The sequence below is a fragment of the Procambarus clarkii genome, chromosome 92 (assembly GCF_040958095.1).
Source record: "Procambarus clarkii isolate CNS0578487 chromosome 92, FALCON_Pclarkii_2.0, whole genome shotgun sequence".
Taxonomy (NCBI): Eukaryota; Metazoa; Arthropoda; class Malacostraca; order Decapoda; family Cambaridae; genus Procambarus; species Procambarus clarkii.
In genome coordinates this window covers 13,415,248-13,442,612 of record NC_091241.1, presented here as the reverse complement: position 1 = coordinate 13,442,612, position 27,365 = coordinate 13,415,248, and the positions used below count along the sequence as shown (strand labels likewise).

Sequence of the window (27,365 nt, the reverse complement as noted above, 5' to 3'; positions counted from 1 at the left end):
CAACAGCTGATACGTGTATCGCAATACGCATGCCTACTTATTTACATGTATTTTGTTATAGACTTGCTCATATAATGTATTTTATAACTCATTTCTTTATTACTAAAGTCAATACAAGTAATTTCTCATTATCAATTTTAGCTATCATTAACTATCCCTCGATCTCTAATATAATAATGACAATAAGCGCCTCATCTCACATTACGTATGTACACAAATAACCAATCTGGTTAAATGTATTCCATCCCATAAATATTCTTTTTTTTGAGCTTCAATTTGTTTTAGAATAAAACACTAAAAGCTGGTGACAGTTGCGGTTACCCCCAATTGCCATGTTTTACACCGTACTTGTACCGGCCGCGTGCTGCCATCTATCGGCCGCGGCGGGAAGCACCCGATGTAAACAAGCCAGAAATATCGACCGAGGGATACAGACCCTAAGATCTTACTTTTCCGGTGCCTCGTCAGTTAACCCTTTTAATGCGTTTACCGTTAATCTGTCCAGCACGCACCTCTGAATGCTGATATCCCCTGTCGGTTAGTAACTTCATCCATTAACCTGCTTAAAAAAAAATGGTAACTTTAAATGATAATGGGAGAAGGTTTTGTTGCGGAGGGTAGTGGGAGGAGGGGGGGGCCTCTTTCAACCCTGGAAGGCAATTGTTAGCCCAGTATAGGGTCCTGGTGCAAGATTCTCGCATTTACGTAGGTTGTTGCAATATGGACTGCATGGTGCCCGACTATTGCCAGATGTTGAGATTCTGCTTCACTTTGGTATGGTGGGGCTAGCTAGGCGGTTTGTGAAATGCAGCAAGTAAGCAATTAGCACAGTGTGTATAACATATAATTCACGAGGACACAACTTGAATCATGTGTATGTGGCTTTTCATTTTCTGGTGATGTTAATAACATTTGTATTTCTACTGTCTGATGTAAAATATAGTAAAATTGCTGTTTATTGACATTTTATCTAAGCCTCTTAACTTATTTTTCCCCACAGGCATTCCTTACTGTGATTTAATTCAGTTTAATGTAGGGACTCAGTATCTTGGCTCACCTTTGGGATAAAATTGCCACTCCCCTATGTATTTAAGAGGCACTTATATAAGTTCTTGCAAGAAGTGCCAGACCAACCAGGTTGTAGTGGATATGTGGGCCTGCGGGCCATTCCAAACAACAGCCTGTTGAACGAAGTTATTACAAGTCGAGCCTGACCTTAGGCCGTGCTCAGGGAGTAGAAGAACTCCCAGAACCCTCTTCAGGTATGCTTCAGGTATGCTCCCCAGACACTTAACCAAAGACCAATAACTTTATCCTAATAAGGTGGTCTCCCCCTAACAGCCTTCTGGTCCACCCAGAGCCTTGATTCTAAAGATGATAAATTTGATACAGCTACCTGAAGTGAAACAAAAATGTTTAAAAATATTTAATAAAATTCTTTGTATTATGAGATTATGTATGCCTATCATAGGGAAATTCCTTCTTCATAACTGCAGTAACAAAAATATTTATTGACAAGTATGGAAATGTTATGGTGTTAGTATAACAAATAGTGGGATTTTGGTATATATAATAAATGTTGCAGTTTGTGACACTTTTATGTTTCAGTGTGTGGCCAGATGGCAAGAGTTGGAGGGGAGCTGGTCGGAGGAGAGCTCGGAGTCGTTTTAGAAGAAAGTGGAGTGGGAGTGACATTTGTGGATCCTCCATCTCTGGAGTCTTCGGGACTAACTGAAGATTCACTCAATGGTGACCTCACAGTGTGTCAGTACATCCTCCCACATGATGTTGGAGGTAACTTTAGTACTATGATTATATACATATCCTTCCACATAATGTTACAGATAAATTTAGTACTATGGCTATTTACATATGCAGTACTGTACTATACACCTGTGTATAGTGTATGCTATACACTTTTGTGTATGCTACAGGGAACTATATAAAATGTGTATGCTGCAGGGAACTATATAAAATGTGTATGCTGCAGGGAACTATATAAAATGTGTATGCTGCAGGGAACTATATAAAATGTGTATGCTGCAGGGAACTATATAAAATGTGTATGCTGCAGGGAACACTTATGCAATGTATATTTTACATATCTTTCCACATAATGTACCTGTTATGGCATATTGTTACCAGTCACCTTCCACTCCCCACTAGGTTGGCCTGGTCCCCCACCTCGGCCTAGGCTGAGAAAAAATGCAGTGATTTACCTGTCTAGGATATTCAAAATTTGAGTAGGGAAAGACTGTAGTAGTTCTCTTCAGGTATAATATAAAACTAGCACCAGGAATTAACAATTTACGAATAAAATAATATAATTAAGGTACAGTACTGGTGAAGTTATATGTTGCAATTAGTACCATAAATTTAATACCCAGCAATGGTTGTTAGAAAGAGAAATACTGGTAAATACTCACAGGCAAAACCATCATCCCTTGAAATAGGAATTCCTTTAGTATTTCAAAGAGATTCTTATAAGTAGGGATTATTCACTTCAGTAATTATGACTTATCCACTAATAAAAGATGTCACTGCCTGAAATAATAAACACAACCTAGCTAAAAAACAGCAAGAAACGTAATTCAAATTTAGCGGCCCTGATGCAGCTAGTCCCTATCCAATGGAGTCTACAATACTTCTGCATGTTTTCAAGAGCTGCCCAGCTCTCTCAACACAGCGTTGAAAGATTTACTTATAACGACTTTTTCTATCGGTTATACAGTCAAAAAATAACATTAGTAAGTATAAAATACACAAGTAATTCTTTGCAATGTGTGTATCAACTTTTCATGCACAATTGGCTGCTGGAAATAAAACAATAATCTTTGAGGTCTGAAACATCAATGCCGGCTTGAAACAGTAACTGTTATTCACCACCAAGGGGAAAGTTGATCTACATAATATTGCTTATTATAAAATATATTGATAGGTCTGCTGGTTGCCCCACATGAAAAATCATAATCAACATGCAAAAAAAATACAAGATATTCAACATGCTAACTGAATATGTAATTCCTTGTTACTCTCCCATTAAAGGACAACCGTGAACCTTTCAGGCTATTTGCATACCCAATTTGCATTCCTTTATTGCAAATTAATATGTAAATAAATTTGCAAGTCCTCCTTGACTAGCTGTTTTTATAAATTATTATATTGTATTGCCAGACCGTCAGGCAAAATTGCATATTCAGGCCTAGCAACAAAATTAACTTTCCAACCAACAAGATACCTTAACAACTAAGGATCTGTATTGACTTGACTTCAGAAGACAACATAATGTAATCAACATTGCACTCAAAAGGTAATTCCAACTACAGTAAGTGAGAATGAGGCTCTCGGCCAGTTTGCAACAGTAGCAGAAAACTAGTGCTATGGTTTATTACACTCAAATGATATTATTGATGGTAATTCAGTCATTTATTTTGATTAATGTATTAAACTTCATTTATTTCAAATTTTAAATGTAATGCAAGATATGTTATCAAAATTTGCAAATTTGTAGAATATGTAGTTCATTATTCTGCCAGTATTGGGATGGGGCTAAATAAATACTCTTAATTATATTTGTAATTACAGATTAATAGAGAACATTGAAATGAGTATTTGTCTATTATATGATGTGGAAGAAGACAGTAGAACACAAATAACTCGCAAATATAAAAAAATATCCAATTAGCATCGATATACAGTATATATGACTGAAAGTGTGGAAAAAGGGAAAAAATGGAGAGAGTGAGGAATAAGGTAATGCAGTCACTCTGTAAATAGAGATGGTGGAGATAGGGATTGGTTTATAATGTTGATGGTAATAATAGTGATAACAATGGCATTGAGTGTGCCAATTTCAGTTTAAAAGTCTTATTGAAAAGGGGTTGTACATTTATAATTAGTATACAAAATTCTAGTACATTATTTAAACTTGAAAAAATGTAATAATAAATAGCATTAATAATTTTAATTTGATATACTGTGAAAAAATGGCAATGCCCATTATGACATAAACCTGAAAACATGAAAGAAAATGGAAACATTAGTAATTATTACAATTCTGATGACATTATAATATCCATTACAAAAAACAGGAGACATTGTGGAAATTATTTACTGATAATGTGTGTATGTATGTACAGTGTGTGTGTGTGTGTGTGTGTGTGTGTGTGTGTGTGTGTGTGTGTGTGTGTGTGTGTGTGTGTGTGTGTGCGTGTGTGTGTGTGTGTGTGTGTATATATATATATATATATATATATATATATATATATATATATATATATATATATATATATATATATATATATATATATATATATTTATTTTCAACCTATACTTAACCATTGCCTACATGACAAATCTAGTCATATATTTTAAAAAATTACTGCAGTGCGAATATTAATAACACACGAGAACCATAGTCGTATTAACAGAGGCATGATAACCTTTATTATAGATTCCCTTATCAATCACATTAAAACCATTAAATGCAATTTGTTTTATTATCAAAAGCCTCTAAAACAATGTTCTTAACATAGAAATCACACACAATTTTTACAATCGGAAAGCATTTGTGTGGAATATTGAAATAATGTTATATTGTTCAGTTGTTGACACAGATTGTAAGCCTTAGACATATGTTAAGCTTATATTTGGAGCCTGGAAATTGATTTACAGTAATAGAAAGTAAAGTATTGAGTAAACCTGTAAACTACCTGCAATCTCATTAATAAATTCATAAATAAATTCATAAATGACACCTCATTAAAATACCAGACTGTAAATAACTCTGTGACAAGAATTAATTTGGAATATATAAAGTCATGTCAGTTCTTGTCGTTGTTCCAGGCAAGTGTGGTTCATTTTGTCACTCCATCCACAACAGTGACCTTGTCTGCTGACACATGTGGAGTTTCCAGAAGTAACAATTAGCCCAATTTTAAGTCATCTGTATTTTTTTTAGCAAGATATATTATAGTTGGTTCTGATTTGGAAGGTTTATTGTAAGATAAATTGAACAACATATTGCTCAAAAAGGTGACATGTATTGATCTGTATCTATTAAAGAGAATGCCTGTTTGTTTGTTTGTCTGCTGTCCGAAGTTGGAGGCCAGATGCTTAGGGCTAGCTTCACCCAAGTTTCCAACATGAAACATGGTGGGGTATGGGAGTGTCAGGCCAGTTGAGAATGGCTTTACCCTTTGACAAATATCGGCATTTATGGCAACCCCGTGCAGTTTATGTGGTCTGAAAATTGAGCCTATGTTTTCTGTAGAGTTTTTAAGCAGATTTTCAATGCTTTGTAATATTAAATTTTCAGTAAGAGAGGAAGAGAAATAAGAGGGGGGGGGGGATTAGGAGAGGAGAAAGAGGTGGGGGTATTAGGAGAGGGGAAAGAGGTGGGGGTATTAGGAGAGGGGAAAGAGGTGGGGGTATTAGGAGAGGAGGGGGGAGAGAGGTGGGAGAAGCCCTGACACAATTGGTTACACCCAACTAGTAAGGTATGCAACTTTTGATAGACAATAAAATTTTAAGCATGTTTTAGAGATGCAGGTGAAGATATGACCAGATCATATATTGTGGTGTGGTTAGCAAGAAATGCAAATAGCCCTGGATATAGTATTCTGACATTTGGAAATTAAAGCTGTTGCTGGGGTGCTGAGATTTAGGATGTGGATGAGGATGAGGATGAGGATACCCATGAGAGTAGACTTGTAAAAAGATCTTAGCTATACTGATGGGCTTTTGGAGATTTCCTGTCATACAAACAGATGAGATATTGACACTTCATAAATTACCATGGACAGGTATGAGAAAAGAAAACCTCTTTCAAGGTCAAACAGTAGACCCAAAGTGGGTGTATGGGATAGAATGAAGGCTGGGTATGTGGGGGAGAGAGTGAGGGTTGTGTACACGGTCACCACACTTCCCCCTTACCCTGCCAGTCTCTCCACACACCCCTCCCCCTCCATGAGTTCCTACACACCACCTCCCACCCAGTCTCCACGCACCAACCTCCCCTTTTCTGGTCTCACTCCACCCCTCCCTCTCCAAACAACTCCCACCTCCCAATCTATACCACCACCCCACCTTCTCTACACCACCACTCTACCTTCCCCTCTACACCCCCTCACCACCTTCCCTTCTACACTCCCTCACCTCCCTCAAACCCTGTCTTTCTCCTGTCTCTCCCTGTCATTGTAACCATTTTCCCTATGCCCTCCTTCACTGTAAACAAATGGTTACCTTACAGTATAAATCTGTCATCTGTTATACAATTGTTATAGTCTATGGATTCAGAGCTGAACATTTAACATCCACAAACTTCATGAAGGAAGGGCATTCGGATTATGAGCCGATCCCAACCCCCTGCATATGTCACTCCCGATAAAATCACCCTTAACCCTACAAAATTTAATGAAGCTAGCCCCAAGCACCTAGCTTCCAACTTCTAATAGACAGACAGACATACATTCTCTCTTTTTGATAAAGATTTGTGTATATGCCATATGTACATTGTGTGTGTTTGTACATATTATACAATACCCAGAGACTTGAGTAAGGGACCAATAATTAATAGGTTTCTTTATTCTAGGATTTCATTGGATTTCTGTTACATGTTCCTCCATTCAGCTTGCCATGTGTTTACTTTGATGGTGTATAGTACTCGACAAAAGTATGGGTTGCCCTGCTCTAGGCAGTGCGTACTTAATGCATAAAAAGTATGATAATTGTGTGGGTGAAATATGTGAGACAGATGTTAGCACCAGGCACATGATGTCAGGGGGTGGGGGGGTTCCTAGCTTCCCGGAGCCACATCCTGGGAAGACTTCTTCAAGGTCTACCTTGCTGTATCATGAAGGATACTCTCTAATTAATATTTTAGAATGTTCACAGACCTTGAAGACATCTTCCTGGGATGACCAGACCGATGTTTCTGTGATGGAGTGTCATTACTGTTTCCCCCTTGGAAACACAATCAGTACTTCCTCATGTCGACCGGGCTACACCTAACAATTAATTTATTGCCTGAATTTGGTGGCCTGCTTCCTTTTAAAGCAATGATCTGAGCAATGATTTCTTTGCTTAGCTCCTTGGTGGATGCCATAACAAAATTGTAATACCACCAACACCACTGTCAACTGTGATAACAGATGCACAGGTACCAGAGCTGGAAGCACAACATAACCACTCCCTATGAATGCCCAGAGCCAACTAAGCCTACTAGCTGCGTGCCTCTGGGAAGCCGGGAAACCCCCTGATGTCAGGTACCCAGCGCTAACTTCTGTTTGACATATTTCACCCACATAACTATCATACTTTTTATGCCTTAAGTATGCACTGCCTCAAGCAGGGTGGCCCATACTTTTCACGAGTACCATACATGCCATCTATAATTTATTTAGTTTTTAGTAATTTCTAAATGTGCTTGCAGTTGCTGGGTTTGAAGAAGTTGTGGAGGAGGTGGAATTGGGATCTCCGTCCTGGGATAACTTGAACAAATCCTCTTCCTCCTCATCTCTCAGCCATGACTCGGGAATCGGCACAGACCCTAGTCCTGATGTGTTCCTCACTCTTATAGAAGAGACTGTAGCTCCACCAGGTCTTCTTAGTTCCTCTCCAAGTCAGGAAGGTGGTGAAGTCATTGTAGAAAGAATATATGAAATGAAAGATGATTTATGTTTTACTGAAAGTGCACATGAAATAAAAGATGAACCTTTAGAAACTGTGGAAGAGTCCATTGGATTAGACAGAGAAGAGCAAATGGTGGAGCCGGAGGAACATTGGTCAAAACGAATAAAGTGTGAAGAATTTGGTAATGAAAGTGAAATTGAACACAAAAAAAGTACCCGTATTCGAGTAGTTGCATATCATTGTACAGACTGTAGTGTAAATTTCACAGATGAAACTGAGTTTCGAGCTCACATGGAAGACCACTTGATCAAACTTCAAAATTCTTGTGCGCTCTGCAGTACCGAATTTTCAACAAAATCAGAACTTCAAGATCATATTAAAGATCATTTTTCTAAAAATTCTTCACACACATGCAATGTTTGTGAGCAAAAATTTGTATCTAAAAATGGGTTAAAGCGACACAAGAAACAGCTTCATAACTTTGGCAGTGTTGTCGTTCTTAATACTGCAAGCATCAAATGTGGTGTTTGCCAAGCTGTCTTTTCTGACAAAGCAACTCTTCGGCAGCATGCCGCAACTCATGCTTCAAGAAAGCCCTTTACCTGCGATGAATGTGGGGCTACTTTTACTCAAAATGGTTCACTTCAAGTACATCTTCGGCGCCATCGAGGAGAAAAACCATTCACTTGTCAGTTGTGTGGTAACAGCTTTACCAGGGCACATAGTCTCAAAGTACATATGAAAACACACACTGGAGAAAAGCCATATGCATGTGAATATTGTGGTGCATGTTTTGTTACTTCATCTCATTTAACTGTTCACCGTCGAACTCACACTGGCGAGAGGCCATATTCTTGCAGTGATTGTGGCGCAACTTTTATCACTACTTCACATTTAAATGTTCATCGTAGAGTACACACTGGCAGTGGAAATGTCACTGCTAGCCCAGTTAGTTGCCCACAATGCCAAGCTACATTTAATGATCCCGCTCAACTTCGGCATCACCGTCGCACTCAACACCGTATGAATCATCAGCAAACCTCGCAGGTAGCATGCAAGGTGTGTGACAAACGATTTCCAAACACTCGACAGTTAAATAATCACATGGTGCATGAATGTGGCTGAGTATGGCTTACTTTAGGTGGTATAATGGCATGTCTAACAGGAATAATAGTGTGGATATCACTGCCTCTTGTGATTATTGGTATATTCCTGTAAATAAACCAGTAGCTGTTAGTAAAGTCAGTAATCTTCAAGGGAAGTACAGAGTATGTAAATTATGATATCCAACCCACACATCTGAAAATGACGAAACAACTAAATTTTGGCCTGTCCTAGACCATTATCAAGTCATATAATGGGAAGACAGTGTCAAGTCTACAGACACAAACAATACTCTCTTCTATCATGTTAGGGACTCCAATCATTCTATAGATCGATTGTCTTCTAAAATAATCTTTCCTGCCCCCTACTCTTCACAGACACCATCTTGTCAAATTGACTCTGATACATAATATACCAAACATGAATCTTAGTCCTGGCTTTGTTGCAGTTGACGCTTCCCTTTCTCAGTTCAGTACATTTTTAAATTCTCTAATCCTCTTAAGAAACATGATCTGACTTAGCGTTGCCCCTTCTAAGCTGTCTTTCCTTTCTGTGTCTTTCATTACTATATTTTTTTTCTTTGACATTTGGCCTCTTGCAGATTTCTTTTATTTATTTTTTACCTCTCAATTTTTCTAACTTTTTTCTTATACCCTTTTCCTATTCTTCTTCCTTTTTCCTTCCCTTCTAAACTTTCCTTATTTTACCCGATTCTCTTTACTCTTACCGTTTATCTTATTCTTACGTTTCTTCTTATTCTTATCTTCCTTTTTCTCTTTCACCCTCTCACCTTTCATCTCACTCTCATCCCTTATATTGTTTTCTCTTCCACTGTCTTTCCATTACACGACTTGATACAGTAATGGTCCAAGACAGACCGAAATGTCGTCACTTCTTCATTTTGAGATGTGTGGGTTGGATATTAACTCTTCAACCACATTATTGCGACACATCGTCTGCTTATGTAATACCACTGGCAAGGAACATGATATACTGTATAAAGGAAGATGTTTAAAAAGGGGAGCAATGCCTACGGATTACCACTGAGTTTAGGCTAAGTTTAAGTTATGTGATTGCCTTTGTAATTGTCTTACAAGTGGCGTGAAGACCGCCCCAGTAGTCTGCCATACGGGGGGAGTGTTAAGTACCACCCATGGCAGTAGTATTGTATCTAGTTGTGGAGTAGTCTCAGGTGGATAGTGTTTTATTTTTGATTTTTATAGAAAGCTGCCTTTTGATGCAAGTAGAAAAACCAAAGATTTTAAATTGTGCCATGCTTCTATGGTCTAGGGCCACAAAATTGTATTTGAATTTTTAATTAGTACTTCTAATTTAAGAATGTACTGTATTGCTTTTATTTATTGTCTCACTTTTGCTGCACACATTAGAGATTTTACTGTGCAAAAAAAGTGTCAAATTTATTTATTTATTTACACGATAATGTAAGCAATATTTCTGCTTAGAAGTCAACCTGCTTCAGTGTACAATATATTTCTAAGTATCATGAGTTTCGCTGTTTACCGAATGATTAATGCTTTGTTGATCACTGCTTCAAATTTTCTACTACACAAATTGATTTTATTCATGTGAATAGTCTCACAGAGATTCCTTTACCTAGTCAAAACATTGGTTATTTTCCCTTTTTCATAAAGCCTGAATTGCTTCCAAGTTACAACATGTAAAATTGAATTTCCAAGTTCCCATGCACATAACAATATATAATTATTATATTGTGCTGCACTAAGTGGCTGCAGACTCAGAATGGTACCTGTATATATAGATGTATTTTCTTTTATAGTTATCCAAAAATCATTTGGAAATCATTGTGAAGCTGTATTAGATTTAATAATACTGTGCATGAAAACTGTACTTTATGTCTCAAAGAATCTCTCCATTCTTTGTGAATGGAAATTTATATTGGCCACTGAACAATTAAGGAAAGGCATGGCTTGATTTGTAACTTTATAAGCATCTAATAATTATGGCATAACAAACAAGAAGTTACAATTAGCCATTAAACATCACATGCTGTTGAAGTAATTGGCAGTTGAACACACTGTTTAAGGCTTTGTGAAAATTCATTCACTTGAAGATACTGGGAAAAAGGGGCCAAAGCTCCTGTGGAGTTGCTCGAGGAAAACTGTGCTGTAATGCTGGTTCTTGGCTACTACTGTCGATACTCTGTGCCACTGATACAGGGCTGAGTATTGGGAAGGGAGAGTAGTAGAGTCAGTATTCAGTGTATGCGGTTATTTATTCTTTTAATGTATATTAAATGTTTCTCAAATAGTCTACCTTTAAAGTAGTAATAATGTAATGTACAGTATTGTCATTACTATTAGTGGTATTCTGCTTCAGCATTTTGCTCCTTGCAGGTATAAAACTTTGTATTTTGTGCTTTCGTTAGAACAGGTGCGGCATATTGTACTTCTTCCAAATTTCGTGTGGCTTCCAATGCATGAGTCATTAATTAATCAAGTGCTATGCAGGTCAACAAAGTTTATGTTTTTTTATGGTGTTATGCTGTGAAGGAGCATATATTCAATACATTAGGCCACGGCCACTTCTACTGACCAGACACATTGTTTGAGATGCATTTTGACTATTGATTATAATATAGGGATTAAAATACTGTAATTTCAGTCATTAATGTGACTTGACTTTCAAGAGCATTTTAAATCATTCATGTTGATTTACTACCTAGGTATTATTTATAGATATAATGCAACCACAACAAAGGTAGCTTGTTGTTTAATGATGTGGAAATGCTAAGGCTATCCTTGGCTAATCGTAACATGTGAAGAATTCCTATGAACCCATATGAAAGACTTCTGATATTTTGAATCTTCATATTTTTTGTTTGTGCCTAAACAATTTGCATTTATTATTTCATCGGTACATGCAAAATTATAAATGGAACCATATATCTTTTGAGCCATTTACAATGCTGTATCTCAAAAATACATGAAACAATAATTCTGCAAGTGAACATTCTTGATCAAAGTCAGAACAAAGAATGGCTAAGAGATTATTTCATCAAAAAATAGGAGCACAAGGTAAAAATGTTGAGCTTAACAGCAATAAACATCATCAGTGTAGGCTTTTGCACCACACTCAGTATCACAGGTGATGCTGGACAAACATTATTATAATAGATCACACAGTAACATCATGTTTGTCATTACTCTAACCACTTCATATCCTCTAGCTTAAAGAAAATGAGTGGTTATTGTTATTTACATTTTTCAGCTGCAAAAAAAAAAAAATAATAAAAAAAATATATTTTCACTGCAAAAAATATGCATCCCAATTGTAGCTTATTAAACTCTAAATGTTACACTTTGTTGCAGTGATATCGTTAATAAATCATAAACATGCTGTGCAAAATTGGTTGATTTTAGGACATTGAATTAGGTGATGTCTAAAAATGTACCCGATTTGTGTTAGCTAAAAATAAATTTTATTATGTAATAAAAGGATACAGTACTGTACTATAACTACTCCAGCCCCTCTATTGCTGGCCAAAGGAAATGCTGTTCTTTGTATATCATGCAGATTATGTTCTTGTTACCATGTCAGTAATTCCAGGCTTATTGGCATGAACCTTTTCCATGAGTTATAGTCAGAGAAACATGAATACTGAAATTAGTATGAATTGATTAAATTTCAAGTTTTTTTTTTTTTTTTTTTTAGGTTTTTGATATGAATTACATTATAAAGTATTTTAACCCTTGGAGAGTGGCTATGGAGAAATGGTCATACCCACCTATGCACAAAAAATATAAAACTTCCACAAAATAATATTTATTATAGATTTATTAATTTATATGCAATATGTAAGAAAAACACAAAAATAAGTGAATATTTAACATTTCGTTGGGTGAAGATGCTCTGCAAGGCTGCATTAGGCACTTGTCAATGCCAGGTGCTTGGCGTTGCTGACGCTCCATGTTTTATGCCTGGATGTTTCACTGATTGTTTTATCACCTGTTTTTCTTTATTTACATCCACAGAGAACTATTAGATCCATATTTGCATCATACATGTAAAACCCAGATAATAATTTGGTTAAATCGTCATATGGTGATGACCGCATTTCCCTGGTACCATGACGATAACCGCATTCATACCATGAAATGGTAGCAGGATTTTTCTTTCATGGGCCAAGGTAAACTCCATTACCTCCACATAGACTTATTATATCCATATTTGCATCATTCATGTAAATACTAGACAATAATTATTTAAATAGTCATGTGATGACTATTCAGTTCCTGTGAATATAGTGAACTGAGTTCCCAGTTCCCTATTCATGACCTCAGTTCCCTAGGGATTATCAGTAGATGATGATTGCAGCCTAAGGGTTAAGGTACAATAATTCGTAGCCCATCTAAGATGGCTGTTTCAGTAAATCAGAATTTATATTCTTGAATATAATTTCCATTATGTAAAACAATTCCTTGGTGAATATGATTCCTTTGATATCACTTGTCTCAAGTCTTTATGCCCTTATATTGGCATCTTTAATCATATCTAGGATTTTTTACTGTTGTGCTAAATAGTCATCCAGGCTTGGCAACTAATTTCGATAAATACTTCCATTATGCATGTTTTTAGACATTTCAACCATGGAGTTGCTCATGTCAGATTTCAGGTTTGGCATCTAAACACAAAGGCACAAAGTGACATGTACCTACATTTAAATTCATTGGAACTTTTTATGGTTTAAGGAAAGACCACTCAATTAGAGACAAAGAAGAGCATCTTCAGGTTTAATCAGACTTGAAGAAGCACTTTGCTGAGCATGACACCTGTAATAAGGTGTTAACCTTGACTGGTATTTTTTTCAACACACTTGCTGGTATTTCCTACCCCTTGTTTTTGATTGAGTGAAAAAGTCAACAGAAATTGTATCAAATTTATCGTTGTAGTGAAAATATTGTTAGTAAAATCCTATATCTTATTCGTGAGAGTTAATTCAACTTTGGGACATTTAGTCCTTGTATTGGCTCTCACATTTTCAGTTCAAGAAATCCCATCATAAATTATAATATAAAGCAGTAGAATTCTTACACTTTGGTGCTGAACGACACAGTCCCGGTGCTCTGCCTTTGAACCAAGACTCGATCTTACCTTCCTTGTATCACTTACATTTGCACACTTGTAAACACATTAAAGTTGTCACTACTGTGGCAACATGCACATCACTCTTTGACACACTTGTGATGTGATGACCAAACCACACATTAAAAGATGTAGAAACGTCGACATTTTGATCCGTTCTGGACCATTATCAAGTCCTTAAACACGATAATACAGTAGTCCAGGACGGACCAAAACATCGTCGTATCTCCATATTCTGATGTGTGGTATGGTCATCATATCTTCAGCCATGTTATTGTGACTCATTGCCTGCACTTGTGATATATTACCTTAACATATGTAAACACTGGGAGCAATGGTGAATGCCATTTAACTCTGATACATTGTAATCAAGTGTTAGTTTTCAACTTTTGAGTTTATAGTCTAATGACAACAGATGTTGTACTACTGACTTTTGCATGCTAAATCAACAAAAATTAATAATGAATTATTCAATAAGAGAAGAAAGAAGTTAAATGATAGGATAGTCATGTGTTCAGCAGGTTTGGGTGTGTTGCACAATTATCAGGATAGATATGATTTTGTGTGTAATTACCTAAGTGTAGTTACAGGATGAGAGCTACACTCGTGGTGTCCCGTCTTCCCAGCACTCTTTGTCATATATCACTTTGAAACTACTGACAGTTTTGGACTCCACCACCTTTTCATTTAACTTGTTCCAACCATCTACCACTCTGTGTGCATTTTTTGGGAGGTGGGGGCACCTTTATTTCCTTAGCTTGAATCTGCGACCTCTTGTTCTTATGGTTGCCAGTTCCAAGGATTCCTCTTTGTCAATTCAGTGTGTGTGTGTGTACTCGTCTATTTGTGCCTGCAGGATCAAGCATGAGCTCTTGGGCCCCGCCTTTCAAGCAAGGCGGTTGTCTAAAGCAATAACTTTAGGCCTATTTCCCTATCATATTTACTTTTAAAATTATTAATAGAGTTTGCTTCTACAACCTGTTCCTTTAGTCTGTTCTATTTTCCCACTACTCTTAAGCTGAGTGAAAACTAACATCTCTATGATTTACCATATATGAGAGACTAGCTTCCACCCATGCCCCTCTTGTTCTATTGGTATTTATTGTGAATACCTATGTATGTGTGTAATTACCTAAGCGTGGTTACAGAATGAGAGCTACACTTGTGGTAGCACCACTCCATAAAGGAGGAAATTAGGCAGAGGCAAAAAATTACAGACTGATATCACTAACCTCACACATCATAAAAATCTTTGAAAGAGTGCTAAGAAGTAAGATCACAAATTACATGGAATCACAGCATCTCCATAACCCTGAACAACATGGTTTTAGAACAGGGTTATCACAGTTGCTGGACCATTATGACATGGCATTAGATGCAATGGAAGACAAACAAAATGCTGATGTAATTTACACAGATTTTGCAAAAGCCTTCAACAAATGTGACCATGGTGTAATTGCACATTCAAAGGGAATTACTGAAAAAATAGGCAGATGGATCTACAATTTCCCGACTAACAGAACCCAATATGTAATAGTTAACAAAATAAAATCTGGTCCATCAACCGTGAAGAGCTCAGTCCCTCAGAGTACTGTGTTTGCTCCAGTACTTTTTCTCATCCTCATATCAGACATAGACAAGGACACAATCTATAGTACTGTATCATGCTTTGCAGATGACACTAGGATTTTTATGAGAGTAGACAACATAAAGGACACAGCAACCCTCCAATCAGATGTAAACCGGGTTTTTCTATGGGCTACAGAAAATAATATGGTCTGTAACAAAGATAAGTTCCAGCTCCTGCGCTACGGAAAAAAAAATATAAAAACAGAAACCCACGTACAAAACGCAGTCAAATCATAACATAGAACAAAAAAGGCAATGTAAAGGATTTGCATATACTCATGTCGGAAGACCTTACCTTTAAAGAACACAATAAAGTAGCTGTCACATCTGCAAGAAAAATGACAGGTTGGATAACAAGAACCTATCATACGAGATGCTATACCGATAGTGATACTTTCCAAGACGCTAGTGCTCTCTACAGTGGAATACTGCTGCACAATGACAGCCCCTTTCAAAGCTGGAGAAATTGCTGACCTGGAAAGCATGCAGAGATCCTTTCCGACTAGAATCCACTCAGTAAAACATCTAAACTATTGGGACCAACTAAAATGCCTAAATCTTTATTCTCTTGAGCACAGGTGGTAGAGATACATAATTTACATGTGGAAACTAGTAGAGGGGCTGGTCCTAAACCTACACACAGAAATAACACCACATGAGATCAGAAGGCATGGCAGGACGTGCAGAATACCTCCGTTGAAAAGCAGAGGCGCAATAGGTACTCTTGAGAGAGAACTCTATCAACATCAGAGGCCCGAGACTGTTCAACACGCTTCCACTATACATAAGGGGCATAACTGGCCGACCCCTCACAGTGTTCAAGAGAGAACTTGATAAGCACCTTCAAAGGATACCTGATCAACCAGGCTGTAACTCATACATCAGGCTGCGAGCAGCCTCGTCCAACAGCCTGGTTGACCAGTCCAGCAATGAGGAGGCCTGGTCAAGGACCAGGTCAATTTGGTAATTCCTGTTATTATTTTGTAAGTGGTAATCATATCACCTTTTTCTTCTATCTTCTAGTTTTGACACATTTAATGCCTCTAGCCTCTCCTCGTAACTCTTGTTTTTCAGTTCCGGAAGCCATTTTGTAGCATGCCTTTACGCCTTTTCCAATTTATTGATGTGCTTCTTGAGATATGAGCACCATACAACTGCTGCATATTCCAATTTTGGTCTCACAAAAGTCATGAACAGTTTCTTTAGTATTTCACCATCCATGTAATTAAAAGCAAGTCTGAAGTTGGAAAGCGATGCATACACTTTTCTCACAATGTTCTTTATGTATTCCTCTGGCGACAGTTTACTATCCAAAACCACCCCTAAATCTCATTCTTTAAAGTTGTGTGATCTATTTTCTCCAATTTCACATTCCATAATATGGCATTTGTTCACACTGAATTCCATTTGCCACATGTTGCTTCAAGCACTTATCTAGATCAATTTGAAGGGCATGACAATCGTCTGCGTCTTCTATTTTGCCCAGTATCTTGGCATCATCTGCAAACAGGTTCATATAATTCTGTATTTCTTCTGGCAGATTGTTATGTAGGCGATGAACATTACTGGTGCAAGAACTGAACCCTGTGGTACTCCACTTGAAACACTCCTCCAGTTAGATACATTGTCTCTGATTACCACCCTCATCTGTCAGAAAATTTTTCAGCCATGTCAGAAGTCTCCTTGTCACCCCTCCAACCTGTTTTCGTTTACAAAATAACCTTTTGTGTGGCACTCTGTCAAAAGCCTTTTATAGGTCCAGATAGACACAATCAACCCAACCATCTCTTTCCTGTATAATCTTTATGACTATCATAAAAACTAAGTAGATTTGTTACACAGGATCTTCCTGTTCGAAAACCATACTGTCTCTGCTATTATGTTATTACAGTGTACTCTCCAGGAATTCTACCCATTTGATTTTAACTATTTTTCTAGTGTTTTGACTATCACGTTTATTAATGAAACGGGTCTATAATTTAGAGGGTCTTCTTGGCTACTATTTTTATAGATTGGAACTATGTTTGCCATTTTCCATATATCTGCTAAGATTCTTGTGCACAAGGATGTCTGGAATATTAATTGGAGTGGAATACTCAGCTCAGTTGCACATTCTCGCAGGACTCAAGGTGAAACTCCTGCTCCAACTGCTTGATTTCTTTCTAGCCTCTTGAGTAATTTTTCCATTTCATCTTGAGATACCTCTGTGTATTCTAAGGTGTACCCTGGAATTGGCATTGGGTCCGGCTCTTTTTAATCCTCATTTTGTACAAACACTCTTTGGAACTGTTCATTAGTGTTTCACACATTTCTTGTTCATTCTCAGTAAACCTGTTCCCCATTCTCAATCTCTGGATTTTATCTTTTAAATGCAGCTTGCTTTTAATGAATTTATAGAAAAGGCCTCGATCTGTTTTGCATTTGTCCACTACCCCTTTCTTAAAGTTCCTTTCTGCCTCTCTCCTCAATACTGTGTACAATATTTGTTTCTTGCTTGCTTGTAGTGCTGGTATGTTTGAGGGTTAGTGTAAGGGCACAAGATTGGAAGCCATGTATTTAACACTGCTGTTTCTATGTCTCTCCCCTAATTTATATTCTTCACAAGGGTCTCTGTCTTACTTTAGGCCTCTTCCTATATTGTACCCATTTTCTTGTCTTTTCCTCTCTGGCCCTCTCACAATTTATGTAGCACCTATCCTATTTTCTGGTTCTGCATCTCTTTTTATTTTCGTTTGAATTTTTGTGTGCCTTCATCATATACAGTATTTCAAAAAAATTGGCATACATCTCATTTACTTCCTTGCCTAGCAACAAATCTGTCCAATTAAATTCATTCCCCAAAGTGTCCTCTCTTGAAATCAAGTTTATCAACTGTTTCACTGTCTCCATTCTCTTCTAGATTATATTGCAAAGCAAGTTTAATTTCCAACAGGACATGATCACTTTTTCCCAAGGGAGGAAGGTACTGGATGTCAAATATTTCTTCTTCTTCTTTCCTGGTGAATAGTAGATCCAGTATTGATGGAACATTCCCTTCCCTCATTCTTAGTGGCCTGCTTGACGTGTTGATACATGAATGTCTCCAGAATGAGGTTTACAAATCAGCTTGTCCAAATGTACTCCGTTCTTGCTTTGTAAGCCTTCCAGTCTATTGCTTTCAAGTTCAAGTCCCCTAGTACCAATAATCGTGATTTATCTTTATCTGCTTTTACTATAATCTGTCTTATGACCATTATGAGGCTCTCTCGTTTGTCATCTAGTTCCTCCTTTTTCCATGTGTTGTTTGATGGGGGTTGTAGGCATTTATGATTATCAGTTAACATCCTGATTCCAAACCTGCAACTGCCATTATGGCAACTTCTCGAGGGTTGACGATTATTAACACTCTTACGTTCAGGTGTTTTTTCAAGAGCACAGCCACTCCACCCTTCCTAGTTTTCCTGTCACATCTCCAAACTAAGTAACCCCTTGGCAATATGACCTCATTTAAAATATTTTCTTCAAGTTTTGTCTGTTAGTGTCTGTACAATATCTGGAACCCTTTAAGTTGACATATCTTTCAGCTCTAGTATTTTTTATCTCACTCCATCTATGTTTTTATATACAATTTTCAGGAACATGTTGCCTTTTCCTTTGTCCTTTACTCACCCTTCCTATAATGATTTTGTTGCTTTGTTTTTATATACCATTTCACTGGCTTTCTAGTCCCTATCACTTTGTAGAAAAAAAAAAAGAATTTCTTTCTTCGTCATTTTTATTCACATTTAGATGTTTCGCTTAATCGAGCTTTAGTTTCAGCTTTTCTTTGTCTTCCTTTGAGAGGTCTCATCTTTATGACCAAAGTTTCCCATCCTCATCATTCTGCAGTTTCCTGGCATTTCTAAGCACTTCTGTCATTTGTGTCATTCCATTATATGTCACACTTAAGAGGAGATTCTTGTCTTTCTCATATTTTCCTATCCTACTAAAATCAGTGACATTTTTCTTCGAAGTGAGGCTTTCTCCTAAACCTATTATTTTCTCAATGATTTTCATATCTTCTGCTGCTCTGTCCATTCTACATGATATTTTCTTTTCTAAACACCCAAAAATTATTATGGACTTACTTCTATCTGCAGTGTTTTGTACTAATTTACTGTTGGTGACCAGTTCTTTCCTAATTGCTTCCCTAATCTTGGCTTCTTGTTGGTCATTTCTAATTTTGACTTCCAAACATACTTCCTTGGTCGATTTGTGTGTGTGTGTGGTGTCCCGTCTTCCCCAGTACTCTTTGTCATATAACACTTTGAAACTACTGACAAAGTGTGTGTAGGGGTGGGGGTTGTTAGTTAAAATTTATTTTGTAAATACAGTAGTCACTAAATTTTAGTCTTTCAGAGTTCTGTAGTGTTGCAGATAATCCAATGAATAACTGGTGATAGTGGCCACATCCCCACTCTGGCTGAGTACTGATTGAACAAATTAAGCCAATTTAGTGTCTCCTGATGCTTGAATTATTATTTTGCTCTGCTTACACCAACTGAACCTAACAACAGTTAGCCATTATGCTTTTTTGTATACAATTATGATGCTAATTACTATATTGAAGTTATCTGCAGCAATGTACTTCTCTTCATAAAGTTCCATTTTCTTCAAAGTGTAAAAGATTGCAGTCTGAATGATGCTGGGAAGTGCAAGATAGCAGTACAGTAATTCATATACAGGTATGAATTTTAACTTAGTATTGCTTAACCTCTAGTGCCATTGCAACTAGTATTGCTTGACTACTTGTGTCATTTCATCATAATTTTTTGTTAATTTCAGATGTTGCAATATACCTGCAATCTACTTATGTATTAATATATTTGATTACTTTTACCTCTAGGCATTTTCCATCCTGGAGCGATAGCCATATACAGACTGTCCCTGGAAAGAGTGGCCACATGCAGAATTTTTCCACAAGCATTTTAAATGAACTTAAACACCCACAATAATTGATAAATAAGTTTGTATATATGTTAAATATAAATTACAGTAAGTCCTTGATGTGCATATATACCTGTATGTCCTCACACACAGTGATTTTTCTGTATAGCAAACTTGGCTTTATATGTGAAATGAATGGCTATGATTTATAACCCCTCTAAGAATTGAACCTTTTTCCACTATAATCTCAAAAAACAAATGTAAACATTGTTATTAAAAATTCCTGCCATTTTACAGGCCAAAATGCAATAACTAATATAATGCAGAATGCTTGGGAGGTGCTATGCAAGAAATGTAATCCTAAATTTGCATATACTGCAAGATTATTGAAGGGTGTCGTAAGATCATAGCTTGTTATTTAGGCATTATGCTCCAAAATATCTCAGTTGGGCATGACCAAACCCATTCTTATGCATTTAAAATTTTGTATTAAAAACAATTTTGTTTTAAAGTCTAAAATTACATCATCCAAATTTAAGCAAAGGAAGTGTCTACTGTATACTGGACAGGCAGCCAGTGTATATCCTTGTTAGGCTTATATTGAGGTCCTTTCCCCCCCCCCCCCACCCACGTTGAATTACTGGCCTTCCCCAAGATGCAACCCCACAAGAAGGTGACTAACTCCTGTGTATTTATTTACTGATAAGTGAACAGTTGCATCAGGTGATAGGAAATGTGGCCGACTATTTCAGTCCTGCCCGGGGCTCGAACCCAAAATTCTAGATTGTCAGTTGAGAGCGAACCCAAATGTGCTCTGATGGAGCATCAGAGCTTATACATAATTTTAATGCTGGTTCATTAGGATTCCAAGTTGGGTAAAGTACATGTCTGACACAATAAAGAAAAGATCTTGCTTAACTTAATGTTTTTAAAATATGCATAGTGAAGCACACAACTAAAGCATGACTTGTAGCATCAAATTTTATCTTTGAAATTTAAACAATGGATTGTAGAATTCCAGTTACATTTATGGGATATAATGTTTTTAATACAATACTGTACAATAGTTATGAGACTTGTAGTAGCTGTTTATTGCTATTCATATGTAATATTAATTGGCCTGTAGTCTGACAAATATTGTTACTGTATTGATATTTAACATTTTAACCCCAGCCAGCACTGCGCCAGCAGACATATTGCCAGGTGTGTTGATGCGCCAGCAGACATATTGCCAGGTGTGCTGATGCGCCAGCCAACACGGGATCATGTTATATCATAGGATTCGTAACTCCCATGCATACAAGGGGAGCCTCATATTTTCTTCCTCAGGCCTCCAGTAATCAACCCCTATCTTGAAAAAAAATCCTGAGTCCCCCACTTTCCTTCCATGACCTTAGTAACATGGCCTACGTTACTGAGGCCTACATAACGTTGGCCTTGGTAACATGCAGGATAGCCATACTATGAGCCTCTGAAATTTCAACAGCAGCAAGGGAGTGATTACCCTTATATATTTCAAGCATAATGTCTGCTATGTCCAATTATAAGATTAACTTCTCCAGGCCACTACAGCTAATCTACAAGAGATAGGGACTTTTTACTTGCTAATTAACAATATCAAAACGAAAAATACTGTTTTTGGAACAACTTATTTTTGGCACACCAGGGAAATGCCATTATAAAAAGTGTGCAGTGCAGGGGTTAAAGCACAATAATACTAGTTTTACACATGCCAACCACCTCTGAAATCAACAGCATACACAAAAACTAATAAATATATTTTTTAATATAGTCTAGAATTGTACCATAATGTGGCATGGAATATTACATTTTCTCCAAAGAGAAAGTGTGTATTTTATAGATCTGCATGTGCATTTACCAAAGATAATAACCCACCTACCCTTGGTCTGACATCATTCATCATTGCTTAATTTACAATGATAAGTTGTGTTTTTGTTTCAGTGTGGCACTAATATGTATACTGCACAGTTAGATTTTGTTTTGGTCTGTATTAAACAATTCTTTTGTTAACATTACAGGACTTTAAAAGGGCACAACAATGTTGCTTGATTCACCTGTGTTGGAGTTCAACGAAAGAGCTGCACAAATACATATTATATCAGTATACAAGTATTTGTTATCAATTATTCATGATTTGGATTACATAGGTAAATTCTTGATATTGGATTTATATTTGTAGAGTCCTGTTTATATACTGTATTTTACTTATGGTAAAACTGAAGGTAACAGTTTAAAAAATTATAAATATATAAATTATAGCAGCAGTGATAATAATTAATGTATGGGCCAATAAATTAGAGAAGCACATAGAAAGATCTTGTTTAATTTGATTAGGTGACACTAGGCTGCTGAACTGTGTATCAGAGTGCAGTATATGCATCACGAGTATCCATATCCAGCCCATCCTACTGTTTAGATAGTACTTTTTGTAACTATATGCACCATAGTACAAACATTAATGTAAAAGGCAATTAGACAGTAAAATTTGGTACTATAGTCCAAAAATAATAAATAATGCTAAAAAACAAACTTAAATAGTCTTTGGCATAGTATAACCCATATATGTACTATATTAGGCCTCATATAGTATGTATTAGGCCTAGGAAGGTTAGGTTAGGTTAGTTTAGGTTGTCTTTGCAACATAAGTACAAAACCTTTTCCAGTTTGTCTAAATTCAATAATGTAGTAATGATTTCTACTTTCTAATTGTCCATTAAGTTATATATGTACCATGATCCTAATCATTACTATAAGTACAGTACTAACTAAACAGGAGGATGGGCTGCCATATCTGAGAATAGAAGAATATGCAATTAAAGAAAAAGTACTTATAGATATAAAAGAAAATACTGCATGTTATTCACAAAAGTATAAGGCCAAGATTAATATTAATTAAAACTAACTTGGTAGTGGCATATATAATAGAATACTTTAGATACATAGTACTCTAATGACTTGACCTAATATGAATGAGTAATGATATTAAAAGACTGCTTAACGTCATCAAAGTGCTCTGTCTGTATAGTGCAAAATTATTTTGACAAAATATTGTGTTACAAATATTACATGTCATAAAATTTGCAATATTATGCAACTGTATTGTCAAAAACAGTTGCATAATTTTATCATGCATATTTAGCAGATAGTGTAATCTTTTCTTTGATTGCACAGTATATTGAACACCAATCCTCTCCAAGATATTGGAGAGGATTAATATTAAGAATGGTTAAGGTTAGGTCATCAGTGTCCAAAGTGACTTTACTATGTGGTGGGTATCTGAATTATGCTCTGCTATTTTCTGGCACATGCCTTCCCCTTGCCCTATACAAGTATTGTACTGTAATTAATTATGGTGATCGGGACCTGAATCAGAGTTGCAGACTCGAGTCCTACATGTTACAAGTTGTATTATATTGAGAATTGGATGCATTAATTTTAGGAATAATGTGTGTCCTTATGCATAGTGAGAATCACTTTAAAAGTTATATATTTAAAATTTATTTTCCTCTATATCAACAGTATATTTTAGTGTGTGTTAATAATACATTTTTTTTCTTCATGATATATGGCCGAGGTTTTATTAATAATGTTAATAGTGCTTATAATTCTTCACATGCATAGTCACCATTTGCAATATTAGCTTTGTCTGGCATCATATAAATCACCCCCATGTAATGTGTGATAAAATAACTTGCTCTCATTATGCTGTGATGAGGTTCAGCTGTAAATGTATTCTTAATAATCAATTTTTTGCAAACCTCAGATAATAATTACTGTATTGTTACTGTGAAGCCAAAACACTAAACAAAACTAACAAAACTTAAAAAAAGCCGCAATATGTAAAATTGATAGAAGGAATATTTTACTGTTCAAGAATGTTCACCTGTGTATTAAAACCAAAAAGACTGATTTAGTCATAAATGCTTTTGTAAAAACTGCTTAATGGGCAAATAAGTTGATGGTGAAGCTGAGAGGGTGTGGTGAGCAGTACGGGTCAAGGAGCATTTAAAATAATTAATGGTGTCACTGCAGGTAAATGAGGAAGGAACCAGCCTCAGTTTCTCAGGATGATGTGTGAATCTCATTGCCAAGAGCATAAAATGGTAATAAATAATAGTTCCACCATAAAACTTAGGTGTAGTTTTCAGTGTAATGGAAATGAAATCAGAATAAGTCTTATTCTTAATTACAGTTAAACAACAAAAAGAGAGTTGCTACCTAATGGTGTGTATTATTTCTTGATGTGAGTAATTATAAGGGTAAGGCAATCGTGATTAAACAGTAGTCACTGTGTGACCGCTGGGGGTAATGGATCTCACTGTAAACACCACAGGAATAAGACGTAAGTGCCAAGTTGTAGACATAAAATGAATTATGAGTGAAATATATTTGACCTGTTGGACATAAAATTACTCCCAAATGCTAATTTGTATTGTGTTCCAAATTAAAAAGAAAATGTTGGTGTTTAGTAGTAAACCATCACTTTATAGTTCTGTTAAATTCATAAATCAGAATATGATGTTATGACTGCTGTCATACCTGTCACTGACGATTTCACTCGAGTTCCCGTATAACAAATTTTTCAATTACAGTAGTAATTTAAGCTGTATTTTGTTTTTGCCCCAGATGTAACTGATTAAATATGCTTCATTTATATGCTTAGCTCAAGCTGTAAATAGTTTTTGGTTCACAATTTGAATGTAAAGAAATTAAATCGTGTGTTCTAACAGCCTGTACAGACACCACTGGTCTCCAACACCATGTGCTTTACTGGCAGAGAGCTGCTTCACATCTTCCAATTGCATAGCTTGCAGTTTGCTCTCCCAAGGCACTTCATATGTCTTTTCACAAGATAGAGGGATAATGAATTTTCTTATGAGAGCATAGCCCATGCTCTTGGATAAGAAAGGCTAGGGCTGACAACTGGGACATTTTTAAGCATTTTTCTAAATGTATCTGGGCTTTAAATTTGTAAATGAATAAAGACTAGCTTCATTTGTATTCAATAAACACATTTTAAGCATAAAGTACAATCTGTATATTTTTGGTATTTATGGTAATTCTTTAGTGAACTAAACAGAAAGAAATTAATCATTATCATTTTAAAATTTACTGCATTGACAAATTATTTTGTTTATGAATTTAATGACTTATGAAAGATATATACCATAATAATTTGTACATTGGGAGCTTTTTATGATGTTGCAAGTACGGGTACTGTAATTAGAATTTATGTAACCCACTTAATTGTTATTTGGTTCAATATCCAATGTTGAATTTATAAACCATTTAGGTTAAATAAATAATATTAACATTGAGTGCTTTCAGAAAGTTACAGCATTGCATTCTCATACAGATACTGTATAATGATAGCTAATAATGATTCACATCTAGGAGCTTTTAATTTTTTTGTCAATTCAGCAGGAATTCATATAAGCTCATCTGCCTTGGCACGCTTACATAAAAATAATATAGTCAGCTGAAACTTCTTGACAAAGATTTCTCGTATTGTTTTGTTGAATCTTCTCAACTGGAGCAGTATGTAGACCTGTGTGCAATAGATTAATCAGTAATTTTTTGATGTTAAAAATATACGAATGTTACTATGTCTTGGTTTTCTTTATACTTTTCTGGGCAATTATGGCTATTTACCCCTGGCAGATTCAGTTAAGAATCACAGGATAGTATTAACAGTGATTAATGGTTAAACAATACAATAATTTGTTGTAAAATAGTAGATGTACTCCAAGTGTTTTTTGTTTTTGTTTTTTAATATGGAAGAGTAATATATATAGGTAGAGTACAGTATATTAAAATTTTGCCATGCATAAGTTATACATGAGATTTAGTAACAGTACCAGGGCTGAAAGATTGAAATGTCTATCGAGTACATAAACACATAAGAAGTAAAACAGACAAAAGACTTGGTTAGATTAGACCAATCAAGTTATAATTGATGATAATTCAGTGCTGGCTGTCTTTTTTAATACTTTAAATAAGTGTTCGTACTAGAAAGATTAGATGGTATACCAGAATGCCCACAATATTTTTTTTTCCTTGAAGCTGGGAGATGAGAATGAATTAAGGGATATTCCCAATAACCACACAAATGTTTGAAGCAGGGAGAATGAATTAAAGTATATTCCCATAACGTCTGAAACAATCAGGAAAAGCATTAATAAAGTAAAGGACTCAAAACCCATAAACGAACTGTGTCTACCACTGAAATTTTTATTTATAAAACACTTTGAACCAAGGTAAACGTTCCCCTAGAATAGAAATATGAAAATGCCCCCCTATCTTTAGAAAAATACACAAAGAACTCGGCAGAAAAGTACTGTACTGACCTATCAGCCTAACCCCCACACATCTGCAAGCTCATGGAGAGAATCCTAGATTGTGCACAGTGCACAATCTAGTAAAATCAATACGACATGGTGCTGTTAAAAATAAATCCTGCCCTACAAACCTGCTCACCTTTTTAAAAATAGTAACCAGTTATTCCAATAAAGGACTTCCAATAGATGTAATATATGTGGACTTCTCTAAAGCTTTTGATAAGTTACCTAATGAAAGACCTGACAGGGGAAACTACAAGGACATGGAATAAGTGGCAAAGTACTAGAATGGATAAAACAATAATTAAAATCAAGAAAGCAAGGGAAGGTCATCCTAAATGGAAATGAATCTGACTGGAGGAATGTGGCAAGTGGGGTATTGCAAAGTTTCATCTTTAGGTAAACCCTTTTTGTCATACACATCAATGACAAATGAGAATATTACAAACCACATCATAAAATTTGCAGATGACACTTAAGATATATGGTAAAGCAGGAAGCAAAAATTCATACTGAGGCCTTGCAAAGAACATGAACATGTATATATGTATGTACTCACCTAGTTGTACTTACCTAGTTGTGCTTGCGGCGGGGGGTGGGGGGGGGGGGTGA

General features: G+C 36.1%; 2 protein-coding genes across 4 annotated transcripts in view; one reads left to right on the top strand and one right to left on the bottom strand.

The window, feature by feature from the left end:
- The window catches only part of LOC123775032 (transmembrane protein 62), a 197,772-nt gene that overhangs the window by 37,432 nt on the left and 132,975 nt on the right, over positions 1 to 27,365 (bottom strand). The gene's annotated exons all lie outside the window — the stretch shown is intronic.
- Positions 336 to 26,021, top strand: LOC123775031 (oocyte zinc finger protein XlCOF6). 3 transcript variants are annotated; one of them, XM_069319388.1, is made up of 4 exons: positions 337 to 537; positions 1,001 to 1,273; positions 1,609 to 1,794; positions 7,433 to 26,021. In XM_069319388.1, exons 3-4 carry the CDS (start codon positions 1,620 to 1,622, stop codon positions 8,755 to 8,757), a joined length of 1,500 nt encoding a protein of 499 aa, XP_069175489.1. In that variant the 5' UTR covers positions 337 to 537; positions 1,001 to 1,273; positions 1,609 to 1,619; the 3' UTR covers positions 8,758 to 26,021. The 3 variants fall into 3 exon arrangements, with proteins under 3 accessions (XP_045625745.1, XP_069175489.1, XP_045625744.1); XM_045769789.2 differs by lacking the exon at positions 1,001 to 1,273 and having other exon boundaries at positions 336 to 537; positions 1,609 to 1,764; XM_045769788.2 differs by lacking the exon at positions 1,001 to 1,273 and having other exon boundaries at positions 338 to 537.

Excerpts from the sequence above, each read along its gene's own strand:
- LOC123775031 (XM_045769788.2), top strand. Across the intron at positions 1,795-7,432 it reads CCTCCCACATGATGTTGGAG|TTGCTGGGTTTGAAGAAGTT; the intron begins GTAACTTTAGTA and ends ATGTGCTTGCAG.